The following is a 20,252-nucleotide window of genomic DNA, read 5'->3' as shown; positions in this document are numbered from 1 at the left end:
GTGAAGTCACAGCAAAGATACATGCTACCAACGAGAGGTACCTGGCACTGTAAGAGCAGGTGAAAGGGGATTTAATTCAATCAGGAGGGTCATCATTTTAATGGCCACATACCGTTCCCTGGCCCAGCTGTACCGGTGTTTAGCCATTCCCCTGCCACGGGATGTTTAGATCCTTCCGCATTCGAATCATCATAAACAATGTCACAATAAACACCCTTCGACAAGTACACCTTGGCACACCCGTCTGATTGTTTCCATAGGATACATTTCTACACATGGAATTGCAGAATCCAGGGCTGGCCCACATGCTGAGACACTAACCACACTCGGCCACATTGCCCTCCCCCCAAACTTATGTCATTTCTATTCTGCAAAACAATGTAAAATAGAACTCTGTTTGTCCACATTCTGCCAACACCACCTGTTATTGTCATCTTTTCAAAATGTGGCCTATGTTATGGGGTGAAACATGGTTTCTTCTTGTTTTAATTTGCATTCCTTTGATTACTCTTAAGTTTGACCAAGTTTTCGTTGGTTTCTTTTATGGGGTCACAGATCTTTCCTGTGGCTGAAATCCTTTTCCCGCCTGACCTCTCTCCCTCTCTCTCTCAGAATTGTGCTCTCTGTCTGTCTGGTGTGCTCTGGGCAGCTCGGAGTGTTGCAAAGTCCTCCTCTTACAGAAACCTGGAGCTCTGTCCTGCCGCCGGAGGCTTTCCGCTGGGCTCCAGGGCAGTATCCACAGCCCATCCTGCTCAGGTCCCCAGCCCCCACTCGATGTCCTCTCCAGCCACCCTCCACACCTACAGCCCTCAAACACAGTGGGTGACTCCGGGCTCTTTGTCTGAGCTGTTCTCACTCCCCTTTCCACCCTAGCGAAGGCTTCGGGACACAGACGGCTCCGTGCAGTGACTTCTCTGAGAAGCTCCCACTGCCTCCCCGGCAGGGCGGGAGCCCACCCCTCATTGTGCTTCCCTCTGCTCAGCACTGCCACACTGACCTGTCACTGTTCATCTTACAGTGATCCCATGGGAGTGGGGCCCCCACCCCAGAAAGGCACGGGTCAGATGGATCTCTCTGCCCCCTGTGCTTGGCATGGGGTGGGGAGATACCAAACGGGAGCTTAGACAGTGTTTGTACCCAGAAGGAAGAAAGAGGGAAGAAAGGGAAGATGACAGGGAGGGAGTGGAGGGAGGGAGGGAGGGAAGAAATCTAGTTCTCCCTGCCCCCAGACTGGCTGATCAGGCATATGCTGGAGCCCAGCTACCCACCACCCCAGGTCTGCTCTTTCCTGGGCTCAACGTGAAGGATATCCAGGTGGCTCAGGAATTTTCACTATCTGAAGAATCAGCTAGAGAGGCCACTATCTGACCTGGGCACTTCCTGGGTCACTCAAGCCCTCACCTGCCCTCCCCCTGGGCTATCTTTGAACTAGGCACTGCCTTAGCCAGGCTCTGGTGTCTTGGATGGAATTCACAGTGTTCCCCACACTGCTCAGCAGGGTTTGTGGTCAATAGTGATGACTCTGGGGCACTGGCTTCACCAGGCTTCACCCACTGCCACCCTTGCAGGTGGAAAAAGCCTACACAAGCCAGGCTGGGAACTGAATTCCTGCCACAGGCCATGAGCCAGCCTTCTTGCCACCCATAGGTTCCCCTCCATTCCCTTTTGGACCTATTGCCTTTTGCCTCATGCCACTCCTCTGCTCAAGAACCATCAATGGATGCTACTTGCTCATCAGATCAAACCTGAGCCACATGACAGGAATTCAAGGAGCTCCATGACCAAGCTCCAGCCTCCCTCTCTCCCTGCAGGTTCTCAGGACCCCCTCCCCTCCCCTCCTCTTCTCCTGTGGGGCTTTGCCCACACCGTGCCCTCTGCTTGAGATACCCTCATCCCTTTGTTACCTGTTCAAATCCTGGCTTACAACCCACACCTCCTCCGGATCATCCCCCAAGGGTTCCAGCCATTGACAACCCATTTAAAAATAAAATACTAAGCCTTTGTGTACTTTAGAATCACCTGACTTGTTTATGCAAAAGTCAGACCATCCCAGCTCTCTCTGGGGAGGGAGAAGGGGGTGAAGACACTGGACTTTTAAAGCTTCTCAGGAGAGTCCGATGTTACCAGCCCAGCCAGGCCCACTGACCTGCATTTGAAAATTGCCGATGAGAATGTGCTGGATGCCAACCCCAAGTCTACACTGGCTCCTGATGCCTGCACATTGTACACACTCCCCTCACCTCTGCAAATAACAGTCATGGAAACTACTGTTTACTGGGAGCTTACCAGGCACCAAACACACCCTGAGCACTCAATGTGCACGATCTCATCTAATCCTCACAAGGTGCTATTAGGTAGATATTATTGACCTCATTTTATTGGTAAAGACACTGAGGACAAGAGTGGGTAAGTCTCTTGGCCAAAGTCACAGAACTTGGCGGGGGAAAGCCGGTCTCAAACCCGGGACCAGTCGAGCCAAGGCCAGTGCCCTGCATGCCTGCTGTGTGGCCTGTGTGCCTGGGCCGGCTCGCCTTCCAAATGGGCACCTGGTTCTGGTCCTGGTCCAGGACAGTCTGGATCAGTTCGATCCTGTTCCACCAGCACTATTGCCACTTGTTTTTGTTAAGTCCTGGAGATAGAAATAGGGGTAGGGTAAGGCTCCTGCCCATGAAGGACCTCCCAGTCCAGGTGGGGAGGCTGGCGGGGGCATCGCCAGGCACATCAGAAGGGCTGGGACGAGAATGGTACATGCCGTTTGAGCAGGACCCAGGGGAGAAGGTGGGTAGGGAGCGGTTTTGCCCCAGGAGGGGAGAGCAGGGCCAGGTGAGGCTCCAGTGCACAGGTGGAATTGAGCCAGGCCTTGAGGGGCAGGAGAGAAGAGGATGAAGTACATCGGGCAGAGCAAACAGGCAGGACAGCATGAAGGATGCATTTTCCAGTGGCTGCTGCGTGGGAGGAAGTGGTGAACAAATCAGCTGGAAAGGGCAGGTGGGGCCAGATCACGAACGGCCTCCAATGTCAAGCTCAGAAATCTGGCCTTACCCTGTGGGTGACAGGGAGTCATGGAAAGCGTGGGACCAGGGGCATGTTTGCCCTCAGCACTAGCACAGGGAAAGGTACAAGTAGGTGCTTGGTGGACCCTTGCTGCCTGGTTTGTTGATAGATGTCTTTGTCCAACCTCACTGGGGTTGGAATGACCTGGGACTATTGGACAGTTCCTACCAGGAGTCGAAGACCCTGTAGATATACCTCCTCCTCCCCATTTAGCTCTTTTCCGGGAGGAGGGGAAAATTGTTTGAAGTCTCTGAGCCTCAGCGTCCTCACCTGTAAAATGGGGACAACGCACCAGCATGGCAGGTGTTGAGAATGAAATGAGATCACCTGAGCACAGCACGGTCGGTGCATCATTGAGTTGTTACATCTGTGGACCGGGTGACAGAGTAGAACAAGCACAGGCTCTGAGGACCTCGTTTGAGTCCCAGCTCTGACCCGGAACGGCCCTGTCTCATGGCTGGTGGGAGGGTTAAATTCAGTAAGCTGAGGAACGTGGGCGCCGATACCCCGCAGGTGCGGGATAACCAGGCAGGCAGGCGCAACCCTGCGTCTCCTCCTTGCAGCCGGGACGCTACCACTCTCACTGAGCGCTCTGCTCCCCCCTCCCCATCCTGAAAGAGGCGTTTTATTCCTGCCTTAGCTCCCTGTTGCTGGCTGTCAGCCGGCCTGCCCTTGGCCCCTGGCTCACTGAACCCACTCCCCATAGATTCATAACCAGGGCGGGGCTGACCTCCACTGTGCGGATGAGAAAACCGAGGCAAGGAGAGGGAAGAAAGGAGACGGACGTACCCATCCATTCTGTTACAACAGCCTGAGGGGTCACAATTATCCTCCCTGCTGTGTAAATGTGGCTGTAGAGGCTCAGAGAGGGGCAGTGACTTTTCCAAGGCCACACGGCAAGAAAGTGACAGAAGCTGAGGGCAAACCCGGATCTTTCTGACTCCAGAATCTGGGATTCAGAACAAACCTTTACAATGTGGGGTCAACAGACCTCTTCCCAGGGCTGTGGCAAGGACCAGAGGGGGTGATAGACGTGAAGGCACCAGGCACAGTGCTTAAGGACAAGGAGAAGTGGAAGCTTGTCCCCTTCTACCTAATCATATAGAGAACAGGAACGGAAGCCCAGAAGGGCCAAGGCCACGGCAAGCAGGCAGTGGGAACCCAAGCCCCTGCCCCCAGGACTGCTCTCTCTCCCAGTGAAGGACAGGGGCCATCCCGCCATCCCTCCAGGGCCTTTTCCTCCCGCAGAGTGGAAACTTCCAAAGTCCCCCTGACCTTACAGGAGGGTGACAAAAGCAGGAATTTCTGCCATGGTACACAAACCTGGAGCCTGGGGCTGAGAGCGGAATCCCAGGGTTCGCTAAGGCTGTTCCCCCGGGCCCTTCTGCACCCCACCTGCCTGGGGGACATGCAGAAAGACCTCTCACCCTCCCAATTCATCAGCCAGGTAGAGGGGCCATCCCAGAGGCCTGTATTCTTAGAGGGGACTAAAAGGGGCAAGGCCAAGGGAAAGGGCACAATGGTGGGATTTCAGAAGTAATAAGCTGGCGAGACAGACCACAGAGCCCGAAATGATCGGGGAAGAACCAAATAGGCGCCCTCCGAACCTGTGCTCTTCAAACTTTCAAAAGCCACTGGTCCTTCTTTTCAAATGAAATCCCCAGTGCATTCTACTCCCCGCCCCCTCCCCACAAGCACTAGTGCCCCCTGAGGAAGAACCACCAGCAGAGGCCAAAAGGAGGAGCAGCGGCCCTCACGGGAGGCTTGGTGATCCGCAGAACGTGAGCAAGCCCCCGGACAAGGCCGCTCTGTGACCGCGATGGGGCAGGACAAGTCAAGGCCACTCGGTAGCCATGGCCGAGCACAGGCAAACATGACATTGTCACAGCCACCACAATCACCACACATCCTCCTCTCGCAGCTGGAGGATGACAGCCACTTCTCTGCTACCAGCTTCAGCTTGGGCCGGTCCCCCCCCCCCACCCCCGCCGACACCTGGTGGGTTCCTACGCCGCATCACAGGACTAGCGCTGCTTCCGGACCGTATCCAGTCCAGAGCAGAGTCCCACGTCTCGCACCTTCCTCCCAACCACCGCGCACAAGCCCAAATCCCACAGGAGTCCTTCCTCACACCTCCTACTGAGACAGTCCCCCGGGGTCTGTTCTCCACATCGCAGTCAGTAATAAACCCAACTATCAGCTACAGGGAAGCTCCTGGTGGTCTCCTGCAGGCATCAGCAGATGGATTCCGTCAGATACCCCCACCGCCTAACCCCTGCAAAGGTCAAAGATAGGGGCTCCTCCTCTCCCTCTGCCCATGAGGGAGCTGAGGTACATAAAGGCAACCGGACTTGCCCAAGGTCACAGAGTAGGGTGAATATATAGTTTATTGTCCAAATGGGATGGCTTTGAGAGTGAAAGGGGGCACCACTAATAACGAAGCAGGGACAGGGCATAACCGGGGCTGTTCCGGGCAGAGCGGCATATCGGCTCCCCATACACAGCAAGGGGGTGGGGATCCGGGACTGGAGCCGAAGCCCGAGTCCCGGCATCTCCCTCTGCTGCCCCAAGTCCTCAGCACCACTTCCCAGGATGGGGTTGGCGCCTCCCTGCTTGGTGGGCCTGCAGCCAGCGGCCCTTGGATTTCTGGGTAAGGTCTGGACAATGCCCTACCCTGATGATTCAGGGACACCGGGGCCACACCACACAGCTGTGCCGCATGGTCAACCGCTGTGTTTGATGTTCACTTTCCACAGGGTGCCCATGGTGCCCGCCAGGCATGATGCCTCATTTATCCCGCCCAGAGGGGGAACAGGTGGTTTTACATAAAAGAATTTGCAGGTGAATGAAGGTGACCCCTTTAAGAATTGGAAACATTTTTATTTTAACCATCCGTGCTGGTGCTGTTTCTGATTCAGGCCTCCCCCTCCCCGCCCTAGTAAACAGAGCATGGAAACACACCACACCTCACCCGTCTGATGACCCGGGTCATGGGTGGGAACGTCAGTTACGGCGCAGAGGATGTGCCCGGCAACACCTTTCACTGCCCAGGCTTTCATACTGGAGGTAGAATGACCCAGAAGGAAACGGGAGAGTCCAGGGGAGCTGTGCCCTTCTGACCCAGCATGGAGGGCTTCCCTTTCCCACTGCCGGGCCTCCCAGTCCTGACCCAGAGGCCCAGCCCAGGAGAAGGTCTCCCCGTCCGAGGTGGCCCAGAGGGCAAGCTCGAAGGGTGTGGACCTGGTTTGAGGTAGTGCCGCTGCCCCTTCCTCTGAAGCAGCTGCCGCAGCCCCGGTGCTGGGACACAGAGGGGCGTGGCGGAGAGCAGCATACTAAAAGCAATGCTCGGTGAGGCTACAATACAGTGATATCTTCAGGGGCTGCGGACGCAGGCTGAGCTATTGGCCACAGGCTCGCTGGTCCCAGGTGTCACTCAGCTGCCTCGGGTGCGCTGATTTTTTTATTGTGATTCCTCTGTTTCCACCTTGGCTCCTGCTCTGCACCCTGCCCCTACCTTATAAAAAAAAATCAACCTCACTGAATGGCGAGTCCTTTGAAGGCAAGAACTGTTCATCACTTCATGTCTCTTTCCCCCTAAAGATCCTGGCTTACTGTCTGGCACGTAGTAGATGCTCAGGAAAAGCCACCTGAATCAAACTAAGCCAGGAAGTTTCATTTCACCCGCCGTCCTAAGCCAATGCAGATGTATTCTGGAGGTTACTCTGGGGGCTTTTTGCCTGGCTTTGTGACTCCTATGCAGGCCATTTGGAAGTTTGAATGCCAGAGCGTTCTGGTCAGTTCCGTACGCCCTCAGTGACCACTGATTCTGGATACAGGAGATACCAGTGTGAGGGAAGCAAGAGCACTAGCCTTGAAGTCATGCTCCCGTAATAAGTGCTCAAGACCCAAAGGTGGCGCCAAGGAGCTGAGACTAACTTGTTCCAGGAGGTGGTGACATCAGGAAACGCTTTCAGAGGAGGGACATCTGCGCAAGGGTCTGACGGATGAGCACACATTTGCCAGGCAGATGGCACAGGAAGGCACGGAGAGCAAGGGGAGTGTGAGGGGCAGAGGGTGTGGCGTAGGGCTGATGTGGGGAGTAAGTTGGGAGGTCAGCAGAGGTCAGTGCTGGAAGGGTTTGGACCCCTGAGCCATAGGAGCCCCAGGAGGGATGTGGGCGGGGACAGGTGCTCAGCTGTGGGTGAAGACAGATCCCACTGTGTAGCAGGCTCAGCAGGAACGGGAACCCTGAGAGGCCTTCACAGAGGCTCAGAGAACCGGGCGCTGCACCGAGGAGGGCTCCTGTTCAGAGGCCAGCTTGGGGGGAGGCAGGGAAGGTGCTTGTGGGCCCCAGGTGCTGCAAATCCTCTCAATGTATCACATTTCACCTTCAAAGCTTTAACCCCCAAAGTAACAATTAGAACATCAATGTTTCTTTACAGTTCTCCAGGCGCTCTAGGGTCCACCATCTCACCTGAACCTCCCTACAACCCCATTTTGCAGATAGGGAAACCGAGGCCCTGTGAAATCACACAGGGCTAGTGGCTGGTGCCAGGTTAGCACCCAGGGGCAGTTCCATCTAAGCCCTGGGCATCGAGCTCAAAGTCCAGCTCTCTGTCTGGGAGGGGGTCCCCGGGACTGTCCGGCAGCCCATAGTACAAGTCTTCTTCCTCCTTCTCCGGCTCCTCTGCACCTGTGTCCGAAGCCGCCTCCTCCTCTTTTGTCCTCGGGGACCGTTCCCAGTAGCAGGGTGAGGCTGCATCCTGCCACTGCCCCTCTGGAGGTGAGTCCTCCGACATGGGGGCATCGATCAGAGCAAAGTCGTGGAAGCGGTCCAGTTGGCACCTGCAGGCCCAGGGCTCCCGCGGCGAGGGTTCAGGCTCCTCCCCCTCAGGTGGAGAGGGACTGGGGCTGCCGCCCCCGCTGGAGCCCACATCCAGGTCATCCTGGAAGGACGCCAAGGGTGCGGGGCCCTGGGGACAGGCTGGGGGGCTGCAGGGGCCAAGGCAGAGAGAACAGGGTTAGCTCTGAGTCAGATTGCCTGGGTCTAAACCTCAGCCAGTAGACACAAGGCAAGGGGAGACGAGTTCACCCCGTCTGGGCCTTGGTTCCCTCCCCTATAAGGTGGGAACAGTACAACAGTAGTCACTCCTCTGGTGTCTCTGAGGTTTACAGCAGACAGTGGGTGAAAGGCTCTATGCGTGTCAATTTCATTTACTCTGAGCAATACGTTTAAGTAGAATAATCACTCCCATTTTTCAAATGAGGACACATCAGCAGTAATTAGCAGTGTGCGAAGCTCTTTGCACAATGCCTGGCACATAACAGGTGCTCAAGAAATGAGCCTTTATTATGTTATTATCCAAACCAGGTCACTCCTCCACGTCTCCAACAACTCAGGGGTCTCCTCTGGGCCCTCAGCCCCCATCACAGTACACGTCACCCTCTGTTCCCTCACCTGCCTCCCCCATTGGACTGGGAGGTCCTGCAGGGAGTAGGTGCCCAACAGCAGTGGTAGGAGGAGTGAATAAATGGATGAATAAGGAAGCAGTTCATAAACATCCAGGGATGGTAGAGGTGGGGGAGGGGCTCGGGGTGACCTGCCCAAGGTCACAGAGCACAATAGTTGTCAGAGTCTGGATTTGAACTCAGGCTCCCCGGCTCCCTGCCCCCCACTATGCATGACAAGCACTCAGACAGCCCAGAGTTCCTACGGGGTGCTGGACACTTAACTATACTGTCCCGATCTTCATGAACAACCCCCTGCAGAAGGAGTGATTATTCTCATGTGGGGAAAACTGAGGCTCAGGAGGGTAAGAAACTTGCTAAGTTTACACAGCAGACCTGTGGGAACCCAGGCCCCACTAAGCCCAGACTCAGGCATCTGCCACACTTGCTGCCTCTTTGGCCATCCCCACTCCCACTGCCCTCTCTCCTCCCAAATGTGTCCAACCACCCCTGCGGGGCCCACACCCCGGAAGCGGGCATCGTCCCCGCTCCTGCGCTCTGCACACTCACCTAGGACTGCTCTGAGTTGGGTTTCTTTCTCCCCCGACCTCATCCGAGCCCCTGTGGATGACCACGGCAGCCTCCATCCAGGCCTGAGCCTCACGAGGGCCACCTTCCCCTCTATCACCAGCTTCCAGCTGCTGCTGTCCCAGCTCAGGGGCCAGCAGGGGGCGGGGATCTTCGCTGTAGCCCATGACCTTCATCCGGATGTGGCTGAAGTCGGGCAGGCTCTGGTCATAGGCAGCTTCCTCCCACAGCCTTACGTAGGGGGGCTGGGGGCTAGGTGAGGACCCAGCAGACAGCAGGAGAGAGAACAGGCAGGTGGGCAAGAAGTCATTCAACAGACATTGGTGCTGTCCCCTGGCCCACCTGGTCTGGCCGCCTGGTCTTCCCTGATCTCAAAGGAGCCCTTAAGGGTCATTACAGAACCTAGTTCGTGGGCAAAGTAAAGCAGGTGGCAGGGCTCAGACTCTCAGCCCAGCGTTCCTTTCACCGTGTCTCCAAAGTTCACCCCAAAGGCATAACTGCAGAATGAAGGCCAGTCTCACTGCCTGGGAGAGTACCAGGCTCCAGACAGTGGGCTAACAGCTTTGTGATTGTTATCCCATTTGTTCTGAACAACTTTAAGCAGAATAACCGTTCCCAGTTTTCAGATGAGGACATATCAGCCGTCATGAGCAGCTATCGTGTGTGCTCCTTGCCTGCCAGGCTCTGTCAGGTGGTTCCTCTAGCCCTCACCCCTAACTCTGGGAGACACTGAAGGAAACTGAGGCGCAGGGACTTCAGCGGGCTTGACTGGGGGGCTCAGACACGAGGTGTCGGTGCTGGGGCTCCAGGCATCATGTTTTCTCGCTCTCTCTACAGTCCCTCCAGAAAGTGAAGTTCGGAGATGAGGTCCCTGGCCCAGGGTCCCATGGCTGGGAAGTGACAAGGAAGAGCCCAGAACTCAGGGCAGCCTGCGCCTCCCCATGTGATGGGTCCTGAGACTGGCTCCCAAGCCCACCCAGGTTCTGCCACCTCATTTCCCCAGAACAGTCGGTCACCCTGTGTGCCAGGAACATAAGCTACCATCAGGACCTCCTTCCCCAAGCCCAATAGAGAGAGTTCCAGGGCTCCAGCCACAGACGCTGGGCCTGCAGCCTGGCTCTGGGCATGGGGTTACAGCCTCTGGGAGCAGGGCAGGGGCGGCTGGTCCCACCATCTCTCCCAGGCCACAGTGCTCTCTGCCATGTCCTGGAGAGCCAGGGCTTGGCACCTGCGTATGGGCGGTTGGGGGGAGGCAGGTCTGGTCTGGTCTGTCAGTGACTCCCCGTGAGGTTTGGGGCTTGTGCTTGCACTTCTCAAGCCTCATTTTCCACATCTGCATAAGGGAAGGAACATCCTCCTCCACCGCTTCACATGGTTTCCGTGAGGACTGAAGGAGGTGACGGAGGCAAAGTGCCCGGTTTGTGGAGGGCCTACTGTGCACCAGGTTCTATTCTTAGGACTTGGCTCATTCTTATCTCACTGAATCCTCCCTGAACCCCCAGGGGGAAGGTACCATTAATATCCCCATTTTACAGCGGGGGCAAAGAGAGGTACATCACTTTCCCAAAGTCACACGGCCAGTGAGTGGCAGAGGCCCCGGGCTGTGCCTTGGCCATCATTGTCCTCCTGTTTGCTGTAGTCACAGCTCTTTGAGATTTAGTGTCAAACTAAATTCTTGATTTTGATTTTTGGTCTGCCACTAGTTGACTGTAAGACAGGATAAAGTCCCTGAGTCTCAGTTTCCTCATCGGTAAAATGGGAATAATCATGCTTGTCTCACAGAATCGAGAGTTCAAAACAATCCTTGACTTCTAATAGTCTATTCTTAGTTAAGTGGGAAGACGAAGCCAGAGCGTGGAATAAGGGGCAGAACCACTGCCCCCACCTCCAGCCCCCTCCCTCACTCCCCTGTGTAAGGGAGAGGGGCTCACTGCCCCTCCCCTTCATCCACCCCTCCAGGTCCAGAGGGCACAGCTCCTACCCCTTCATCTCGGCAGCGAGTCCGTTCTCCATCAAGCCCGGTGGCTTCGGGGACAGGATGCCTTGGAATTCGGAGTCAGCAGGGACAAAGGCGATCTGCAGGGCAAAGGGAGTCGGCGTCTCTGTGGAGGCTCGCCCGTGCCCTTGGCCGCTGCTCCCCCCACAGCCTGGGCCTCGCCTCACCATGTGCCCTGGGGGAGAGGCCCAGGCAGGGAGCGCCTCCCCTTCATGACAAGAGAGCGGTCTGCTCAGGGCCAGCACCAGCAGGTGAATAAATCCCTGGGCTCCTGCTCCCACCTGGCTCTACATTCACCCAACATTTATTGAGCACCTGCTGTGTGCTGGGCACTCTTCTAGGCCCGAGGGGGCAGCAGGGAATGAATGAGACAAACATCCCTGCTCTGGAGTTGCTCATATCTTGTCATATACCAGGGTCCTCATCCAGTGCCCAGAATGTGCCAGGCACCCCATTCATATGTGATAAATGAGTGGAGAGCAGGGCATGGTCATGAATTTCTTGGCACAGAGGATGTGGTGCAGGACAGATGACTGGGGCTGTGCCCACCAGCCCCTGTCGCTGAACTTTCAGGGATCAAGAGGCTTCTGTAAGTGTAGCCCCAGGCCAGGGGCATGGGGTGGTGGTGGGGAGGTGGGTCATACAGCGGGCAGTGGAATGAGGCAGATGGAGCCTGCCTTTGGGTCTGGGAGGCTGGGTAAGAACCTTCCTTGGACAGGTCAGCTCCCCCCCACCTCCCAGAGCCTCTCTGTCCTCTGTGAAATGGGACTTGCCCAGAAGGGACATTTGCTGCATCGTTCACAGTAGGCAAGAGGTAAAGGCAACCCCAGTGTCCCTACACAGATGATGGATAAACAAAATGTGGCCTATGCACGCAATGGAACGTTATCCAGCCTTAAAATGGAATGAGGTTCTGACACAAGCTACAACACGGATAAGCTCAAAGAAATAGGCCACTCACAAGAAGACAAATTCTGTCTGATTCCACTTACATGAGGTATCTAGAATAGTTAAAATCACAGAGACGGAAAGCAGAATGGTAGTTGCCACAGACTGGAAAGAGGCGGAGGAGGAGTTACTGTTCAGTGGGTAGAGAGTTTCAGTTTTGAGATAAAAAGAGTTCTGGAGATCTGTTGCACAATGTAAATGGATTAACACTTAAAAATGGTTCATTCTATGTTGTGTATTTTACCACAATTAAAAAAAATAAGACTAGCAATGCCCGTCTGCTGGGGCTGCTGTGAAGATTCCATGAGATAATATATAAGGAATCCCCAGCACAATGCCTGGCACGTGGTAGCTGCTCAGCAAATAACAGCTTGATGCCACTGAGGATGCAGTTACCTTCTGAGTCCTGCTCTCCTCAACTGAAAATTTTTCAACAAATATTTGATGAGACCCTTCTGTATTGTCCCAGGTTCATAAACATCATGGCCCCTTTTCCCCCCTCGTGGAGTGCAGGGAGTAAGAGACACTTGTCTGCATCAGAAGAGCCCCATCCTGCTGGGGACAGCAATGACAGGCGGAGGAGGTCTAGAACTCCTTGGAGGGCTAAGCTTCCCCCCAGATGTCTGGACGTAACACAGGGCCCTGGTGTCTTCCGCACCCGCTAAGGATGCCCTGCTCTTGCCAGCTGCCTCTGAACTTCGAAGAAGCTGCCCCTGCCTATGCCTCAGTATCTCATGACCCAGTCACCACCTTCCTCCTCCTCATCGCCACCCCATCATCACCATCACCACGATCCCCATTCACTCCATCAGCATTATCAGTATCACCCCCATCGACGTTATCGTCGCCACTGTGAAAAGCCTGGAGGAGAAGGTAAGACTGGAGCACCTCAGAACACAAGTCCTTTTAAGAGAGGAGAACTGGCAGAACTGAATCTAGGGAGCGGGGATCAGACCGTGAAGACCCTAGAACATTAGGCTAAGGAGTTCAGCCTTTATCCAGAAGCAATGGGAATTCTGGGGGAATTCTCAGCGGGACAGCGCAGACAGATCTGTGTTTAGGCAGAGCAGTCAGCAGTCCCCAAAAGGAGGGAGCAGAGGCAAGGAAGGGGCCCACGGAGAGGACAGAGCCATCAACCACAAGTCAAGGGCCCAGCCCTGGGCCCAGCCAAACAGGCAGGAGCGAGAAGCGGGGGCCTGTGGGCAGAGGCAGGGGGTGGACAGGGAGAGGCACTGCTTTCCCTGCCAGTCCTCCCTCTTCTGGCAGCGCCCCCGCCCCATCTCGGCTAGCAGGGGCAGCATCCGTCCCTGTCCCCCCACTAGACTGTCCCAGATTTCTCCCCCTCTCTCAAGCCTAAGGCCCAGCCGACCACCATGTCGGACCAAGCCTACCTCAGAATTTCAGTGAGGTAAGCTAGGTGGAAGAGCCAGCACCCTGTCCCACTCCAGCAGGTGCTATAGGTGTGAGGAATCTGACGTGTCTTCTGAGTTCCTACAACCTTGGGGTCGCATTCTGCCTTAGTCCAGGAGACCATCATCTCTCGCTTGGACCGGAAAGGGGCCTCCCCAACAGGATGTCCCTGGACCTTCCTCCTCCCAACGTCAGCGGGATACTCTTCCTGAATTACAAAGCTGATCATGTCCCTCCCTCGCCCCATCCACCAATGGCTAAGATCAGATCCAAATTCCGGAGCATGGCATCTCAGGCCCTGCAGAGCTAAGCCCCCTTCTCTCTCCTCCTCCCGTCCCCCAGCCCCACACCCCTGCCACACCCCCTGCCGTGCTCTTTCACCTGGCATCTTTGGTCAGGCTGTTCCTTCTGCCTGGACTGTCTTTCCCATCTTCTCTGCCTGGTGAACTTCTACCAGCCCACAGAGCCAGCTCACCTCCTCTGTGGAACCTGCCCCCAACCCATCAGGCAGAAAATTGTCTTTCCTGCAAGACCCCCAGCCCCTCATAGACAGGGACAGCTTACTTCATATTGGTATTGGCTACCTCTAACCTTCATATCGTAATGGGCTGATTCCAGTTCCTTATATTTATATTTCTTTCAATCTAGGAAATTCCCATCTATCAGACATGCAGAGGCAAGGTAGGATCCTGACTGGAGGACAGGCACCAGCATTTGCTGAGCATTTTGATGGCGGGGACACCAAGGAGACGATGTTGGAGACAGGGCCTTCCCCTCTAACGTGCCTCGCCAGTGTCCCGCACACTCCCCTGCCGCCCCTTGGCGCGCCGTGTCTCAGACCCACACAGACCCACACCTGCACTCGCACAGACTCAGTCCTGAGAATGACACACAGAACCAGCTCTGGGCCTGCTGTGATGCCGGGTCTCCCACATACAAACCCCCACTGGTTCCTCCCACTCAGCTCGGGAGGCGGGAGGCTCCCTCTGACAAGGTCATAGAAGGGAGGCAGGAGGGAGGAGGGATTTGAATCCGGGCCTGTTGGACACTCAGACGTGTTTCCACCCCACCTGCTGCCTCCACAGCACGGGAACACGTGAATCTATCAACAGTTACTCATTAATACAGAGCAATATTCCCCCTCCCCTCTGTCTCCCTCATTCCCCACTGCCACCCGGTCACCACCCACCACCCCAGGGCCACGTCTGGTAAACAGGGATGGTGCAGGAAGGACACTGCCCTCCGCACCCCTGCAGTGTCCGGGGTCCAGCCTCATCACTGGGACGAGGAGGAGGATGGAGGTGGTTACGTGGGTGGCTCGGGCCCCAAGTACCTCCTCTAGGTGACCTGTGCTCAGGGCATTGCACAGACAGAGGCGAGTTGACTGTAAACTGCTGGGTAAATGACTACAAACCAGCCAGGACCGCCCCAGCCCCAAACATTCTGACGGCCCGGGGCTGGCCCATGGAGGGGGCAGGGCTGGGAGAGCCAGGCTCAGGCCCAGGCCCAGGCCCCCGGGAGCCTCCTCCCCTCATCACCTTCCCCAGCACAGCCTCCTGGTGAAAGACGAGGAGGGGCTGCAGGTGGTACGGGGCTGCCGAGGGCCCTAGATGTCAGGGCCAGCGGCGCCTTTAGATGTACCCCCTTTCATACCCCTTCTTCCTGACTCACACATTGTACAAGGAAGGAAACTGAGGCTCAGAGAGGGAAGGGACTTGAACAAGTCTTCCAAGCAGTTAGAGACAGAGCCCAAGTTAGATTCCATGCTTCTCTCTTTGTCTCCCTGGGTCTGTCTGACCAGCTGTGTGACCTTGGACAAGCCACACAACCTCTTGGAGCACTAAAGGCTTACAACTCCCAATGTCCATTCCACAGGGTTGCTGGGAGGATCAATACCCATAAGGGTGACAGCCATAACATTCTATAGTTTATAAAACATTCCTATATCCCATATATTCTCTGTTCATAATAACTCCATGAGCTGGAAGAAATAGGGATTTGGGGCCCCATTTTGCAGATGTAAGTACCTGAGGCTCAGAAAGACAAAGGTCAGTTCTGTTTGGGACAGAGCTGGAACTAGAACTCAGGACTCTTAAACCAATGCTATTCCCATCACTAAGTCACTCACAAGGCTAGGAGTACATTGAAACTCTGAAGGAGAGAGCGCTACTGACCCAAGCCAAGCTACTAACCCAAGGGTTACACCTGGCCCACCCAGAACTCTCAGCAGTTCTGGGACACAGGGATAGCCCTCCGAGGTGGACTATCATCTGAGATATGGACACACATCTGACCCTTAGGAGCTGGGCGACCTCACTTTTCTGGGCTTTAGGCTTCTCCACTATCAAATGGAACTACAGAGGTGTAAAAACTCTGGAGGAGGACTGAGCTGCACCGTAAATGCAGGAGTGACTGGCAGGTAGCAAGCATTCATTTACTTTGGTTTCAAGCACATGGATGGTTGTGTGTTGTGTCTCACTGTGTCTCCTCACGGGCCTAGTTCAGGGCTTCAGATGCAAGGAGACTTCTGATAAATCTTTATGGTAAGGGATGGATGGATGGACGCATGCATGCATGCATGGATGGGTGGGTGGGTGGATAGATGATGAGGAGAGTGGAGAGAAGGCAAGGGAGCCCAAAGGGGGAAGATGAAAAGGTTGTTGAAGGATTGGGCATTATGCCTGGAATAGAGTCTCAGGCCCCTGCCCTCCTGGCTGCCGGCCCCTGCCCCCAGCCGACCCTCCCCACCACCGCCTACCTTGGGGTAGCACTGACACATGCTCCAGATGACGCCCCCGATCACCATGACGCTGCCCATGGCGTAGAAGGTGCCATAAACCTGAGGCCGGTCGTGGCTCATGAGGAACGTGCCAAGGGCCAGCAGGAAGAGCCCCAGCACAATGAAGCCGATGCGGAAGGTCTTCTCGTCCGCCATGGATGTTCTGCCAGGCCGCAGCCCGTGCACCGCCCGCAGAGGGGCGCCCGCACACCGGCGTGGACACCGGACACCTCACACCTGGAGGGAGGACGCTCCGGGATCACTGCAAACCTGGACTTACAGTTGAAGAGGGGACAGGTCCAGCCGCAGCTCCGGGACCCACGGGCTCACCGGGCTGCAGGAGCTACGCTTCAATGGCCTCTGCCCCCACCACCCAACCTTCACTCCTCTCACCTTCCCTCTGGGCCCAGCGGGAGTGTGTGTGTGACTCTGAGTGAGGGAGTAGCCAGGAGGCAGAGGGGGTGGTTACAGGAGCTGGGCCCCAGCCAAGGCTTTGACATCACCTCATTTGCCTGTGTGGGGCTGAGCTGGATGGACAGGGGGCCCCGCACCAGCCAGTCATGGGAAGCCCGGTCCGATGCTGCAACCAAAACACATCAGAACGCCGCTGGAAGATTCCAGGATCCCACAGGCTGGCATTTTAGAATCCTGAAGGATTCTAGGCTCTTCAAGGTCGTGTGTCCCTCTGCGGTTCAGGAAAAATAGTCCCTATTCACTGGACAGTGGCTGCATGCATGGCACTCTTCTGAACACGCTATAGTGACTACTCACGTAAGGGGAACTTCCTGAGGCAAGCAAGACTATCCCGCTTTATGAGGACACCAATGCACAGACAAGTCACTCGCCCAAGGTCACACAGCTAGAAATGGCACAGCAAGTGGGATTGGAACCCAGAGGCCATGCCCTTAGCCACTGTGTGATACCCCCTAACTGTAGGAGGAGGGTTAAAATTTCAGACTCTGGGGGCCAGGCACACTGCCTGGACTTGGGTCCTGGGTCCTCTACTGTGAGGCAGTGTGGCCTTGATCAAGTTACTTCCCTTTGCCTCAGTTTTCCTCCTCTGTAAAATGGGGATAATGACAGCACCTCCCAGGACAGAGCAGTCTGCTGGCCTGGCCTCCCTGGGTCCCTCTGTGAGCTGCTCCCAGAAAGGCTTGGGTGTCTTAACGCTCCTGTAGGGTGTGAATGACTAACGGCGATGTCCTTGCCTTCTACTCTAGGAAGATGCCTTAATTCTAAGAATGACATTGGTGGAATTCCAGTGCGGGGGACAAGCTGATGGGAAAAATCAGATTCCCTTACAGGATTATAGGAAAATGAGGAACATCTTCAAAGAAAACGTTAATTTGTCATTTGTACAGGGTTTGATTGCCAATGTGGGATATGGCTTCTATTTGGCATCTTGAATTAGTAGGTTAGGGATTTTCCTGTTGTCATCACTGTCTCCTTCCTCTCCAAGGTGCCTGCTTCCAGACACCACACCTAGGCTCACGCCACACCCTCTGCCGGCTGTTTTGCCCACACACGCTTCCCCCCACCCCCAGCGGTTTCTCCTTCACCAGCCCTGAACTCCCATGCTGCTTACACCCTGCAGTTTGCGGTGTAGGCTCCCTGTCAAAGAGCCCAGGAGAAAGCTTCCCAGTGAAAGATTGCTGAGGATCTCAGAGGAAGGCTGAGAGTTACTAGGTCACGACTAGGTCTGAGTCCCTGAGCTTGTGGCAGCGCTCTTTGCTTTAGTTTTGTCACCTGAGGACTGAGGGTGGTATCGGGGCACCCTCCCTGGTACTGTGCAGGTAAGTGACCTAATGGAGGAGAAAATGCTTTGTAATCTGTGCTTATCAATAGGGCGGGACCCACCACAGAAACCCTATGGTCATCATCTTACAGAGAGGATCAGAAAAGGGAAGCAAAGAGTGCCCTTCCCGGGAATGGAAACGGAGATCCACAGGGGTCTCCGCCTGCCCTCTCTGGCTGTCCCAGTCCAGCAGGCGTCTCTCGCGCCCTCTTGTGGCAGTGTAGTCTGCGCTCGGTAAGGTGCTTTCATCCCCTTTGGGTCAGGCCCTTGTCCCTCCGCCCGAGAGGGGCGCAAGGGAGGGGTTTTCATGCCCACTTCACGGGAGAGGAAACTGAAGCTGGGGCGGGGAAGAGACTGCCCAAGATCTTCCCAAACTGAGTCGGTGGCTGAGCGGGGACCGGGACCCACACCCACATAGCCTCAGCCCCATTGTAGATGGATCTGGTCCTTAATCATTCCTTCTCTCCCCACCTTTGCTTTCCTCTCCGCCGCTCAGTCTTTCTCCTTTCTTTCTCGTCTTTAAAAAAAATAAAATAAAATAAAAAATTAGGGGGTGTAAGTAAGACGCTTTGGGACAAGTAGATGCTCAGGAAAATAGGTCTATTCTAACCTCTTCCCCAGAGCCGTGGTGAGAGATAGATGGCAGGGTTGGGTTACCTACGCGTGGTCCCATTCCCCTCCCACTGGCATCTGCCTTCTTCCTCCCACCCAGGCGAAGAGCGGAAGAGTGGGCGGAGCGGCTGAGGAGTCATTCGTCTTCCAGCAGAGGGCGCGCTAACCACTGTTTTCTTCCTGCCCGCGGAATTGCGGATCCTCACAGTACCCTCAGAGGCGTGGAGGGGGAAAGATCACCCCCATCTGACAGATGCAGATATCGAGGTTCGTGGAGGCAAGGGGAGCAGCTCATGGTCTCAGAACCTGTAAATAGTAGAGCCAGCATTCCCACCAGGTCCCCTCAGTCTCCTGTTGAGCACCTGCTATGTGCAGGGCACCCTGAGGTGTGAGGCATTCTGATAAGCACGGGGTTTCAGGGTGATGGCACTTGGTCCTACCTTCCGGGGCAAAATATAGTGAAGGCTCTGAGATCAGTGTGAGGTTCAGTGTATGCACAAAGCAGAGAGGGATAGAGTCGGGGACTGGGGTGAGTAATGGAGAGATTCACAGAAGGGAGCCTTGAGGAGTCCTCTGGAGTTCTTCTGTCAGGGCAAGAAAAGCAGTTCAGACCAAGAGACCAGCACGTGCAAAAGACCAGGGGCAAGGAAGCACTGGCACATGGCCGGTAATAAAACTCTAAATGCAATGCTCACACTTGTCTCCGTACTGCATGCTCCTCTCTTCTCTCCTTCCTCCCAGACCTCCTGCTCCCGGGTCAACTCCATCCTTCCAGTGTTATCCACGCCAGCATCTAGATATCCTGGCCAACAGCCTCACTGCCTCTCTCACCTACATCTTGTCGGCTCCACCTTCAAGGTATAAGAATCCCATCACTTCTCACCCCCTCACTGCTGCTCATCAGCCTGATCTGAGCCTCCATCATTTCTGTCCCTCATAGTGCTCTCTGCTTTTACCCTTGCCCTTGGAAGTCCCTTTTCAATCCAAATGCCACGTCGGACCTTGCCACCCCTGATCAGAGCCTGGGAATGACTTTCTGTCTTAACCATGGTGAAAGCCAAAGACCTCAGAATGGCCCACAAGACCTTAGATAGTTTGCCCATCTTGCCTACCCCATCCCCCCCTCTGAGCTCATCTTCTGCCATGCCTGGCCTCACACCGCTGCCCCAGCCACCCTGGCTCCGTGCTCTCCTTGGAACACACAGGCACCCCAGGGCCTTTGCACTTGCTGTTCCTGCTGCCTGGAATGCTCTTCCTCCAGATATCTGCATAGCCCCCTCCCCTACCTTCCTCAAGTGTTGTCCAAACGTTAGCTTTCCCTGATGAGCTGTCACCTCCTCTCCCAGGTGTTCCCTATCCTTTCTAGATTTACTTTGCTCTATGGTACTTATTGCCATCTCTCATAGTATGTACAGTATTTATTTATCTGGTCTCTTGTCTGTCTCCCCTCAACTTGAACGCAAGGGCCCAAAGCGGGGACTTTGTTTTGTTCACTGTGGTGTCCTCAGGGGCTAGAACAGGGTAGGCTCTAGATTCGGTTTGGGCATGGAGGGATGGGTATATGTTCCAGAGGAGAGGGTGCCAGAGAGGAGGCACGGGCTGGCACCTCCTGGTCATGCCAA

At 55.3% G+C, this 20,252-nt stretch overlaps 1 protein-coding gene across 1 annotated transcript; it reads right to left on the bottom strand.

The window, feature by feature from the left end:
- Positions 1 to 5,440: 5,440 nt before the first annotated feature.
- Positions 5,441 to 16,379, bottom strand: BSND (barttin CLCNK type accessory subunit beta). The gene is made up of 6 exons (XM_054572042.1): positions 16,203 to 16,379; positions 11,072 to 11,166; positions 9,073 to 9,342; positions 7,618 to 8,046; positions 6,026 to 6,351; positions 5,441 to 5,784 (listed from the first exon to the last, which is right to left on the bottom strand). The coding sequence occupies exons 1-6, from the start codon at positions 16,377 to 16,379 to the stop codon at positions 5,441 to 5,443; spliced, it is 1,641 nt and encodes a 546-aa protein (XP_054428017.1).
- Between the last annotated feature and the right edge of the window lie 3,873 nt (positions 16,380 to 20,252).

The sequence above is a fragment of the Pteronotus mesoamericanus genome, unplaced genomic scaffold (assembly GCF_021234165.1).
Source record: "Pteronotus mesoamericanus isolate MK-2021 breed Mesoamerican mustached bat unplaced genomic scaffold, CSHL_Meso_final contig_105, whole genome shotgun sequence".
NCBI classification, from domain to species: domain Eukaryota; kingdom Metazoa; phylum Chordata; class Mammalia; order Chiroptera; family Mormoopidae; genus Pteronotus; species Pteronotus mesoamericanus.
This window is presented reverse-complemented; position numbering and strand designations above follow the sequence as displayed.

Coding starts and splice junctions, on each gene's coding strand:
- BSND (XM_054572042.1), bottom strand. CDS start 16,379: ATGGCGGACGAGAAGACCTTCCGCATCGGCTTCATTGTGCTGGGGCTC. Junction 8,047..9,072: donor CCAACTCAGAGCAGTCCTAG/GTGAGTGTGCAG, acceptor TGGCCCCTGCAG/CCCCCCAGCCTGTCCCCAGG. Junction 6,352..7,617: donor TTAGATGGAACTGCCCCTGG/GTGCTAACCTGG, acceptor TCTGTGTCCCAG/CACCGGGGCTGCGGCAGCTG.